At 39.1% G+C, this 12,688-nt stretch overlaps 2 protein-coding genes across 13 annotated transcripts in view; one reads left to right on the forward strand and one right to left on the reverse strand.

The window, feature by feature from the left end:
* Nucleotides 1-172: 172 nt before the first annotated feature.
* LOC141430950 (mitochondrial fission process protein 1-like) lies at nucleotides 173-9,250 on the reverse strand. 3 transcript variants are annotated; one of them, XR_012451686.1, is made up of 5 exons: nucleotides 9,014-9,244; nucleotides 8,243-8,370; nucleotides 7,455-7,552; nucleotides 4,165-4,900; nucleotides 173-3,029 (listed from the first exon to the last, which is right to left on the reverse strand). XR_012451686.1 is itself a non-coding variant. In XM_074091850.1 (5 exons), exons 2-5 carry the CDS (start codon nucleotides 9,060-9,062, stop codon nucleotides 4,723-4,725), a joined length of 453 nt encoding a protein of 150 aa, XP_073947951.1. In that variant the 5' UTR covers nucleotides 9,063-9,094; nucleotides 9,175-9,250; the 3' UTR covers nucleotides 3,718-4,722. The 3 variants fall into 3 exon arrangements, 2 of the variants coding, with proteins under 2 accessions (XP_073947951.1, XP_073947950.1); XM_074091850.1 differs by lacking the exon at nucleotides 173-3,029 and having other exon boundaries at nucleotides 3,718-4,900; nucleotides 9,014-9,094; nucleotides 9,175-9,250; XM_074091849.1 differs by lacking the exon at nucleotides 173-3,029 and having other exon boundaries at nucleotides 3,718-4,900.
* The window catches only part of Prestin (solute carrier family 26 member prestin), a 55,860-nt gene continuing 51,471 nt past the window's right edge, over nucleotides 8,300-12,688 (forward strand). For 3 of the 10 annotated variants that reach the window (XM_074091827.1, XM_074091833.1, XM_074091836.1), the window contains exon 1: nucleotides 9,823-9,949. Coding sequence is in view for 1 of the 10 variants with exons in the window: in XM_074091840.1 (XP_073947941.1) it covers nucleotides 8,383-8,423 (41 nt within the window). In the remaining 9 variants the exon portion in view is untranslated. Of the gene's footprint in view, nucleotides 8,424-9,822; nucleotides 9,950-10,016; nucleotides 10,185-12,688 lie in introns of those variants that run through there. The other 7 variants (XM_074091830.1, XM_074091837.1, XM_074091839.1 and 4 more) reach the window with 4 other exon arrangements.

Below are 12,688 nucleotides of genomic sequence, written 5' to 3' on the forward strand. Positions count from 1 at the left end.
TTTCTCTAGTCGTATTTTAGTTATGATTTTATCTTTTATTCTATTTATTAAATGACCCTTTGTAATACTCCATACATCCACATAACTAGGTATGTACATACCAAACTTCATCGAATCCGTTTAGACGCATTGGAAATAAAATAAAGAGATTATAAAAGTAACATTTATTTTCAACAGTAAATAACAATACACGCTAAAGCTAAATTCTAGTAAAATCATTCAAAATAAAGATTTGTTCTAAAAAATAATAAACACATATCAAACAGATCATAATAGGTACAGTCGTGGCCATAAATATCTTTACAGCCATAGCGTCAAACATATTTATACAAGCATCGACCTTATAGTTGGTGGCATAAGGCCGCGGCCACATGAAATCGCTCGACGCTCGCTTTCAGTGTCAAATCTGGTCACGTGACATATAGCGATAAAGCAGAAAATGTTGAGCTTTATCGCTGGAAAAAAAATATCTCTTCAATTTCGGCAAAAACACTGTTTTTTTGTCATTAACTCTATTTCTTTTATTTGTACCACTGCCACGAATGCTACTAAATGAGATTAAGACAGCTTCCAAGGCCAAGATCATTCCTGCAAGAAGCCATCTTGTCGCTGCTGCTCGACGCGGCGACTTGACGCCACTTTTTTTGAGTCGCGGGAAATTCAAAATCACCTTCAAAATGGGGGTTATCGCTGCAATTGAACGACGAGCGACTGCATGTGGCCGCACCTTAAGCGTGTCACACACTACGCAGATACGATAATATTTTATCTGCGTATAATAACTTAATGATCTGAAACTATCACACACTACGCAGATACGATAATATACGAGACGATACATTCAGTCTAAATCCTTCAAACTGAGTAGACTTGTTTTTTGGTGCGGATTGTTTATACACGATGTTTTCGTGTTTATCTCTTCTAGATTTAGTCGCGTGCAGCGGGGCTCTCACATCAACCTGTATCTATCTGCAGATAAAATACTATACACTATACCATATTTATATCGGCAGATATTATACACAGATCAATTTATATACGCAGATAATATCTTTACCATCTTTCGATATAGGTCTGTGTCCAGAGATACTTCACGATAAAATATAAGTTACCTGCGCTGTGTGTGTTAGCTCATTGAATTGGATAGGGAGCGATATTGACAGATATACGTTCAGATACAGATATCTTATCGTATCTGCTTAGTGTGTGACACGCTTTAAAGGTGTATAGATATTTTTGACGTCTTGGTATTGTACTTATATTTATGATTTTATGGGCCTACGCTAGCTGGCGCGGGTGCACTGCGCGGGCGCAGTTAGCGCTGCTCATACTATTGTTCAACAGGCGGCCACCCGCTCCGTGCAAACACCGTCAAGTAACGTAGGACCTAACTGTATGAGTATATCACGTTTTCATACTTTATGAGTATAAGTAGGTACTCAATTATCAGATCTATTCTATGTAAATCGAAATTCCACAATTTGGCTATTTCGTAGTATGTAGGCGGTTTATGGCCTATTTCCGGTTTATCCCTAGCCTTCGCTGTCTGTCTGTCTCAGACAAGGCTTAAAAGCGGTATCAAAAGTTTCGGTACAAAACCTGTGTCAAAAATACCGGTACTAGAACGCTGTAAACTCGTATATTATCGGTACTTTAGAACCAGCGTTTGACTCTGGTACCAATAATATCGGTACTAAAGGAAGTTATAAATTATAGGTATATTATACACGAACCAAACGCCACAGTATTAACGGAAAAATGACTGATTTCCGATTTAATACTACGGAACAGCCTGTATGTAGACACCGATGAAATAATATTTGTATATATTTTCTACTAATCAAATAATTTACAATATTAGAACATTCCTAAGAAGAAACTAATCGAGATTTCAGTCAATGTCTAGAACGTTGTAGAGAGACATAATTTAAAACCAAACTTTATGGAATATTACATTATCACAGACTAATAACTATCAAGCTTTCTAGATTTTAGACTAAGTTCTAATCTAGAAACTCACAGCCTAATGCATAGTCATCTACGAGTACACCTTAAACTGACCATTCATACAGTCGAGGCCAAATATATCTTTACACTTTAGTAACTTGTCACTGTATGCCTTCTGACAATTTTATACAAAAGTTCAAACATGAAGTGACAGCGACAAGGTACTTAAGTGTAAAAAATCTTTGACCTCAACTACCTCGTAGCATTATAATAAGGTTCATAATGGACAGTAGGGTGTTGGCAACTGTGCTGTACAATACACCTTCTTGCGCTCTATACACATTCGACAAGAGTTGATTAAGTTAAGAAGTTATCATTATCAAATACTTCTCAACTCTCATCGAATAGACTTTAAATTTAAAATAATTAACGCCTATATTTGCAGCTATTGTATTATTCGTTCTAAATTGAAGCACTTTAGTATACATTTATCTCAAGAAATAACCGAACGACACGTTTTATAAAAAAGAAGGTTTTTTTTCCAATTCTACTTTTTGCTGACTGTATTGTTGAACTAAATGTCAAGTCAATCCGATCACTGGAGATTTGAAAGTAATTAGTTAAATCCATACTTACATGCAAGTAAAAAAACACTACAATCTGGACGCAACTTTTTGTCTAAAAATTACTAAATCAGAGCTTATATTCGAGTCTCATAAGGCTTCGCGTCTATTAGTCGGCCTGGAGAAGAGTAGAATCAACCCAATCAATTATCATATTGCAAGTACAGTAGCCGGAATACGGAAATTCGTCGAAGAACTAAAGTCACTGACATAGCTGGATAAATATGCAAATTGAAGTGGCAATGGGCGGGCCATATCGCTCGAGGAACAGATAACCGTTGGGGGAGAAAAGTCCTCGAGTGGCGACCACGAACCGGAAGACGAAGCGTTGGCAGACCTCCCACCAGGTGGACTGACGACATCGTGAGAGTTGCGGGAAACCGGATGCAAGTGGCGAGTTGTCGTTCATTGTGGCGTTCTAATGGGGAAGGCCTTTGTCCAGCAGTGGACGTCTTCCTTCTGATGATGATGATGAAGTACAGTAAAAAAAAATGTGGTTTTAACTAGAGATGGGCCGAGTACTCGTTTACTACTCGGTACTCGGTGTATTCGGCAGTTTTTTTGATACTCTACTCGGCCCAATAACTCGGTTCCATTGAGGAGTATACTCGGTCTAAATAAAATTATTTAAGAGGAATCATAATATGTACCTATTATAATACAACAGGATGGTTTAAAAATGTTATTAAGAGTATTTATTAATAAAAAACACAAAAATGAGAATTATCAATTCTAAATATTTAAGCAATGAATGCGATTTTCTTTAAAATAACAACTAATTTTTTTGGGGGGAGAAGGCGGGGATTCCCGCGACGTTCGCTCGCGTTGGCTGGTAGCGCCGCGCGAACCTGTCCAAAACCTGTTTTCGTGCCCCAAAACTGAACCGAGTAACTCGGCCGAGTACTCGGCTTGAGAAACTTTGAACCGAGTATACTCGGTACTCGGTTACTCGGTGAAAGTAGTACTCGGCGCATCTCTAGTTTTAACTATTGTGATTGGTCAATTCTGCACGCCTCCACTAAGCCCCGACCCCATCTATAGCGCCCCGAATATACAGGGTGCCTTCAAATTCTTCCGGAACAGTTCAGCAGATTATTGGGTTAATTTGACTAAACTCACTGATGTATTAAACGACTAAACTCCATTGTTTGGCTCCGTTTCCACCAGAGTTGTACAAGGATGCGTTGCGAGGAATGTGTTTGTCGTGAACCAATAGAAAAGCTTCATTCAACTGACGTCATGTGAAAATTCCACAGGGTTTTAAGGCGTCACGCCACTGATATTCAGTTAAACCCAATTATCGGTTGAAATATTCCGAAATAATTTGTAGAAACTATCAGCTAATAATTTGACATTTACCCCTTGTTTCAACATCCATTGGTTGAATTTGACGGATAAATGTGATGCCGTCTCTTTTTGTTTTGTTCGAATAGACGGAGACGGCATCACATTTATCCGTCAAATAAAATTGATCAATAGGTGAAACAGCCCCTTAACAATTTGACTTATATTTAATTCGAGTCTAAAGGATATAGCTTCACTAAAATCAACTACAACATCTCTAATTTTGACTTCAAAATAAAAAAACACTTACATTGTCTTGGATAACCGGTTCGTGACGTAAAATACCACTTTTACGACGAAAATGACATCTTTATCTATGGTGTGTCTTTATTTTTGTAATTTGGCTGAAAGTAACTTGTTGAATAATCTTGATCTCATCTCAGATCTATTGATGACTAAAATGACCAAGTTTGGAATAGCTATTCCATAGCACATTTCTAGGAACTAAGTGTAGCAATTATGAAAGTGATCCTATTATCTGCATTTGCTTGTAATGACCATGAGGAAATTAACCCGTTCTATTGCTTGAGGTGCTTCAATTCATAGTGTTATTTTTATGACTCAAGTCAAGAGCCCCAATGTCTTGAATTATAAACCTTCTCATGTTTTGGCTTGAGGGTACTATAGTCACTTTTAAATGCTTTTCTATTATTCACTTGCATCAAATTTAGCGCGTGACCACATAACCAGTATAACCAATCTTAGTCACTAGTGCTGATGACTAAAACGACCTCTGTCCTGGTTTTATTCACTCTTAAAGAAGCCAATTGCTTGATAATTTCTAAGTGCGTCATGACTAAAGTGACCTCTATGGTTTGTACCACATTCTGTAGGTATGGTTCATGGCGAAAGTAACCATGTGGTCTATGGGTGAGACTATGATGGGGATACAGCACAGGGCGACTGCCACAGTTATGCCTTTACCCACAAAGGACGGTAGGACACGACCAAACTTTTTAACGCCGCGCCCGGTAAAAGCTGATATCCTGTAAATTTAAAAATACCTGCAGATTAGTTAAGGCTTCTTCGTTGTATACGAGGTCCCTTTGCTAGGCACAGGCCTCCTCTCAGAATGAGAGGGCTTGAACTGTAGTTACCATGTGGGCCCTGTGCGTTTTGAGATCTACACATACATATTTATTTTAAAACACAGGTTACACTTGTAACCTAGCTTAGAAATAACTGAATTTTACTTACTAGGCCTAAGATTATTTCATGTTATATTACCTTACTTTCTGATATGAATTTTATGAATAAACATTGAATAGATTCGCAGACAGGTTGCCTCACGTCGTTTCCTTCACCGTGATAAAATTTTACACATACAAATCAACGCACGTAAAAAGAGCTCCTGGCGATATACAATACAAATATTCTTTACAATGCACGTGCTCGGAAAGTGCCTCTTGACGTGGGTCAACATATCCATAGAAAATTAGTGATTCCTGCACGCATCCACAAGTGTGCAGAAAAGTTGTATGGAGTTTACTTACCGCACTTGTGCGGTAAAGTAACTTTTTAAATTGCCAAATGATGTCCAAACTATTGTTAAAAAAATAAGTCTAAAGAGTCGTTATAGTTAGGCTTTGAACAAATAAGAAAACGTTTGATGCAACCAACTGAATATTTACTGATAAGATAATACAGATTAAACGTGACAGAAAAGAGAACGTTATTTTTTTTTATGTAAACTCGTATTTTAATTCCGTCTAAAGTTATGAAAAAAAAAGGAAATAAATTCTTGAGTCCAATTCGGACCGTGCGACGTCAAGCGCGCGCACTCGAAAGTTAACCAATGAGCTTCCAGTGCGCGCGCGCGTGTGGCGTAGCACGAACCAATCATGGTTACCCATTCGCGCCTGGCATGATACCCCGCCAAAGTAATGTTCATGAGTTCAGTCCGGTGAATTATTTTTTATGAGTAAATTAAAATGAAGAGTTTAAATGATGAATTTATATCTGACTTTACGCCGCCTTACGTCCTCCACGAAGCACACATTGTCAGTGACAAACTCAATGCTGAACAAAATACGTGAACTATAATATACATACCTAAGTTAATAAACATCGTAAATTGATAGAATAATCTACTTCTACACACATGGATATTATAACATCTACCGGTACGTCTTATTCTTATTTATTTGCTTTTATCTATTAGAATTAGTGAACCAATTTTGAATTATATAGAGTTCCAAAGCTAAACAATCTCAGATTTACGGTAACTTTTTGTTAATATCTGGTAGATTAGATACGTAATATAAAAAATATACTTGATGATAATTAACTATTACACGGATTTATTCACGGGTTGCACTGATATTAAGCATTATAGGAGCGTGTAGGAGATAAGAACTAGCCGTTATAAGTGTGGAAAATGTTAAGCAACAAGGGCTAATAATTAATCATAAAAAATCACGATACTAAAACAAAGTCTCATTTACCTATCATTAGTAGCTGTAGCTGTTCTAATCTTCCGAGTCAATGATTGTTATGAAAGTTGGTTTAATAAAGTGTATACGTTAACGATTTTGGTTTGGCGTGCATGTCGGTATGTATATCTACTGCCTGCTACTGTAGTTTAAGGAGTATGGCAAATCAATGATTTAGTCACTGTCTCGATTTTTTCCTCGCTTAATGCATTGTAAAACGTTGTATGATATACGTGTCGAAAGTAGGAAATTCCCAACTCGTGCCGGCTCAAAACACTCGCTTCGCTCGTGTTTCAAGTTCTCCGTCACTCGTTGGGAATTGCCTACTTTCCACACTTGTATCATAAATAACTATTATTGCACACCATAAATCAGTACAAAAACTTATAATATAAACACACCTGCGCAGTGAGCGAAATACGGACCAAATTGGCGGCGGAGCAGTGGGGAAACGGGAGGGGGCCTAGGAGCGCGCGCACGGCCGTCACGCCATTGGCTTGTTAGTTGACAGATGCGCAAACGCCTCCACTAGCCACCCAGAGCTCTTTTTACGTGCGTTGACTTGTAAATGTAATTTCGCTCTTGAATTCGGAAAAAAATAGACGTACGGACCCGGGCTCCGGAGCCGACTTTGCTTATGCCTAATTGCCTAGTAGGGGACATTAATCTTCTATAATATAAATATAACACAAAGTCTTCTTAGTTACACCAATCATAACTCAAGAACGGCTGGGCCAATTTTTATGATTTTTGTGTTTTTGGATTTGTCTTCGTCAGGAATAGGGTAATGGTTCGGGTAAAATAACACACGGTGCTGCTCGCCAGTTCTGCTAGCTTGAACATGGCTGGACACGCTAGCGCGTGTCTAGATAAGTATTAAAAAAATTGGAAAATTGTCGAAAAAAAAAACCCATACAAAAGTCAAAATGTTCATGGGTTTCATAACTGTCAAACATTTAATGTTCACCCCATACTTTCCCCTCAAATTAAAGAAATAAATTGGACCCGCTAGATGGCGCTGTTGTTGGTATGTTATCATAGTTTGAATGTAGTGTTTTTTCGGGTAGGACAACGTCTGCCGGGTCCGCGTATATAAAAAAAGGTTAACCTGTTTATTGTGTATCCCGGAATGATGACGGACGCGAAGGTTTGCCACAGGATGGCGTCCCCGGTCGCGATCGCCACGCTCCGGGGCCGCCCGTCTTGCTGCAAACATTTCGATAGTAAATTTACTAACACTATCTTAATCCATACTAATATTATAAATGCGAAAGTGTGTGTGTTTGTCCGTCTTTCACGTCGAAACGGAGCGACGGATCGACGTGATTTTTGGCACAGAGATAGTTTATGGGTCAGAGAGTGACATAGGCTACTTTTTATCCCGGAAAAATGCACAGTTCCCGCGATAACCGAATTCTACGCGAGCGAAGCCGCGGGCACGAGCTAGTAATATTATTATTGTCTTGGTCAGCGGCGTAGCACGGGTATCAGCCGCACGGGACGGAAGAAAACTTTGCCGCCCTCTTGTTTAGGTGTCAATACATTATTGTACCATTCAATTTATTTATTTGGGAAACAAACGGCATATATGACACAGTTGAATATTAATATAATTTAGATGATACATAACCCAAAATAGTTTCCACTTATAAAGAAATAACATCTTTTTCACCTCAGCACCTCAAACAGGCAGGTTTTGAATGTAATGTTTTTCAATTAAAGAAAGGGGACTCCCCGATTTCATGCTAACGAGTCAATCACAAGCAAGAATAACATGAAACAGACATTTCAATACTAACACCATCTGATGATTTTTCGTGTCAAAAAACCTTCTTTGATTGGTGGTGTTATCTGCATCTCTTAATAATATGTGTTATGGAATATGTTTCTATTTACCCGTATCATCTTAGTGCTCTTGTCCGCAGTGTCAGCGAAAACATACCCGAAGGCGATTGCATAGCTGTAGGCAACCACCCGAGCAGGCACCACGGGCCGGAACGCCTCTCCCACCTCGTTGGCGTACCCTGGGACGAGACATGGATCTGTTCAGCGATTACTACATCACCAGGGATGAGGGGTGAGTTAGATGAATCTTTACTTTGTGTGATGGAACACATATAGCATAAATATTGTGACCATTATGTTCCGTTTTGAAAGGGGCTGTCCCACTCTCAGGTACTCCATCCCAGTGTCCCAAAGAACAACTTGGGGATCTGAAACTGTCCCTTAACTGATTTTCTTTAAATACAGTAAAAGGAACAAATGGTATTATGCATTGACGATATTGGCGTCGCGCCACTCAGAGTCGCTCAAGGGTGTATTCATCTTGTTTGTTTCAATTTATGTTTTTTTCTGATCAGATACTGAAAAGGCCCTGAAAATAATTTATTTCTGCTAAGTTTTTTGCCACAGGTATTCTTCTTGGCAATGATGGTCTTTCGAAAAACATAAAGTGCTAAACTATTTTAAAAACTCCATGTCGACGACGTTCGCATTTTCCCTAGTGCCATCACTGGTGAAAAAAAAGCTAGTGGAATAATATTATTGTGTTTGAGTAATTAAATAGTTGTTATTAATTTCTTGACACAAGCACTTCCAAGTTCCTTTAAATATTATATAATTTAAATTTTCACTGAAGCTCTACATTGACTTAAATTGCATGCTTACCTAAGTAACGCACCCATGTGTCTCGAAACATATCCTTTTGCTTGGCCATGGTTGATACAGGATACCTCCAGTCACCGCCGGCTAGCAGACATTAACATTAGCTTCTTAAATACTTCGATCAAGGCTACGTAACAAGTACAAATGATAAGCAAACTATTTACTTGTGAAGACAACTCGTGTTTAATGTTAGGTAACAGATATCATTATTTATTTGAGTTTCTGACTGAACTGAATTTTTATGCCTAAAAATGATTTCGGACCACATTCTGCAGGACAATACAGTAGAATTTAAAAACACTGAACAAATTTTCGTCATTTAAACATTTCAATTTGAATTTTGATTGATTTGTTCCGTCCCGTCATTCATAATCAGAGACACATTGTCAAATGCCAGACCTATTTACATACATTGTTTTCCAAACTCGTAGACCAGACTATGCTTTGCTCCGTTGTGTTAAAGTCGCTTTTAATAGAAACAAATTGAAAATTTTGCGGTGTAATAAGCGTCAAGCACACAGCTCACTGACGTTTGTCACGGTGTTGCCTATTCAAAACCAGGACAAATCTTTTTTCTCATTTCTAACTAACGAATTTATAGATCACAATCTTTGCTTCAAAAAACGTTATTGATATAAACAGCTAATTTAAATAAATAAACAGCATTTTGTGTTGTGACACGTACCGTTTTGCAAGTAAAACAAAGTGAGAATCGAGTGACTCGAACTATAATAGTGGGGGTTGAAATTGAAATCGTGGTAGCACTTTTGTCGTCAATTGACATTTTGCAAGTTAAAGCAAGCAATGTCAAAAAACAGCTGTTTAATCATCCTTGTCCAAGGTGGTTGTGTCAAAATGATTGAGGTTATGTTATTAATTTGCAAATCTTAATTATTAGATGAAGGACTATAAACAAACTCTAATGTGATTCTAGTGAAAGTGAGTGGACGACATATTTAGTTCTGTGTAAATACAAAACCTAAACATCTCCAAAATATTTCTTTAGTTCCTAATTATATTAATAATAAAATTACTGATTTTCTAAACAAACAAATAGTATATACAATAATTAACAAAAATAAATAAAAATAGAACTAAAACTAACTTATCTAATCCTAAAAATCTAAATTTACAAATATCACCGAAGTAGGTAAGTATATTATCTTATTTTCTGGTAAGTTACCTACCCTTACAAATTTATAGGTAGAGTGAATTATATGTATAATAAAATAACTTCGCAATATACTAACCTAATTAAATTATGGTAACAGTATTTCAAATAACAAATTCCAAATAAAAAGTGTTTAAATTTGGTTACCTTTTAAATCTTAAAATTTAAAGCTTGTTCCTTCAATTTTAAGGTTTAAAATATCATAAAATTTCGTTGTTTTTCGTGGTGTATGTTTTTGGATCAGTGGATTTATTTTTAATTTACTTTTGGGTTATTTATTTCTAAATAGTTAGGTATTTTAATAAGTACCTACGTATTACTACTGTGCGAGAAAGGGGAAGTGGACTGTATAGAAATTTCGAAAGAGCAACGAGAGGAAAGTCGGGATGGTGAAGGAACGTGCCGGAAGCAAATTATGGCGTCCCGCGACAAATTAATAAATAAAATGAAAAAGCACGCGAAATAATAGCTGCTGTAGGAAGCTCTCACCTGAGAACTCCTCGTCTGCTGCAGGGCAGGATCTTAGGGCGTCGGTAACGGGCACCGTTGGCTCGAAGTCTTCAGCTCCTCCGGAATCACTGTTAACTCTTACCTCTGGTGTCGTACTTAGCCTTCAGATCAGCGCAGGGGTGCAGGGAGGCTTCAGCAGCAGCACTGAGCTTACGTTGAATTTAAAAACTACGGTTTGAAGGAAAGCTTGTAAAGTTTGGGCAGCGTAACGGCTGTTACAATTCAAATTCTTAAAATAATATTAAAAAATAGAGAATGAATGGCGCTCCAGCTGACGAGTCAGCTGGTTTTGTTATCGAAAAAGTGGAGGGGAGCGGTTATTCGGATGTCGGTAGTTTAAAACAATTAAGGTGTGGCCACCGTGAATAAAAAATATTAAGAGGTAAAGGCTCCTGACATCTGGCAATACTGAACATTTCCGCCCACCAAAATACGCTGTATTTTAACTAGGTTAAACGATAAAAATAAATAAAAAGTAAATAAAGAGATGGAAAGTAGGATTACTACGAGCGGTAGTAGCGATGGAGTTAGGTAGGCAGGGGGCAAAGCTTTACGACTGGTCGTTTATAAAGACCGCAAGCGGTGCGCACGGTCACGACGCGCACTATGCCGTCAGCTCCAGGATGGGTATCTACGATGCGACCTAAAGGCCACTTCATGGGGCTGGTTTGTTCGTTAAGGACAAGGACTAGTGCGCCCTTTTCTCGGGCAACCTGCCTATCGTGCCATTTCGTTCGCTGCTGCAGCGTATGCATGTATTCTTGGGACCACCTTGCCCAGAAATCTTGATGCATTTTTTTCCTTGATCGGAAACTAGTTTGCGGCAGTGTCCGCGGCGTGCTACGAAACGTCTTAGTGCGGCGAGGAACGCTTCTGTCGCAAGTTCGGTGGCGAGTTCTGCATGAACGGCCTTAGTAGCTGTGCATACAAAGACGCAAATGTACGCTTTGTACGTTTTATTTCCCCGCCCACGACCGAGAGATACGTCGGAAGGTCCGCCGTAGTCGACGGCGGCGCTTAAGAACGGTTTTAATGCGTTAATTCTGTAAGAAGGGAGGTCCCCCATGAAAGGTGCAGACACGCTTGTAGGGCGAACGCGAAAGCATTTTAAACATTTCGATACGACTGCCCGGATCGCACGCTTTGGCGAGAGTATCCAGAAATTCTTAGCGAGCAAGTTTTGAAGCGTTTGGACTCCCGGATGCATAAATTTTTGGTGGTACTCTTCAATTAAAAGCGCGGTTAGACGGTCGTCTCGAGGTAGAAGCAACGGGTGCTTTATATCGAAGTCGACGGATGCGCGAGATAGGCGACCGCCCACCCTCAAGAGGCCCGCTTCATCTACGAAAGGCGATAGTTTTTTAGAAGTTTTCGGTAGAGAATTAAATTTATGAGCTTTCAAAAGTTCGATTTCCGACGAGAAGTGATTCATTTGAGAAAACTTTATTAAAGCCATAAGGGCTCGCGTGACCTCCGCCGGGGTTATGGGGCCGGTGATGACCTTATTTTTAGATAAGGGGTGTTTTAAATTATGGATGTAACGTAGGCAGTATGCCACCACACGTTCTAAAGTTTTTAACGACGAGAATTTATTCAACAATATTACGGATGGGGTTTCTTCACTAGAACGTGCGACCAGAGGGACCAGTTTTTGCTCACCGAGATAAGAATCCGTATCGACTGAGGAGGCTGACCGTGGCCAAGCGTCAGCTTCGGCAGAACTGACCCGGATCCTAGCTTCCGGTGGCTTCCTTCTACGCCAAAGGATGCGTTGGTATTCCGCGTCCTCCGGGAACACTAATATCTGCCTATACATCTGCTTTACATCAGCAGTGAAAACCACGGCGTGCCACCGGAAACGAAGAAGCAAGTGGAAGATAATTTTTTGTAGTTTGGGTCCCGCTAGCAATGTGTCGTTTAATGAGATACTTCGCGCGTCCCTGGCGCTGGCGTCGAATACCACGCGGAGAGGGGTACTAGTTGAAGAGAGCCTCAGA

Source organism: Choristoneura fumiferana, chromosome 9 (assembly GCF_025370935.1).
Source record: "Choristoneura fumiferana chromosome 9, NRCan_CFum_1, whole genome shotgun sequence".
Taxonomy (NCBI): domain Eukaryota; kingdom Metazoa; phylum Arthropoda; class Insecta; order Lepidoptera; family Tortricidae; genus Choristoneura; species Choristoneura fumiferana.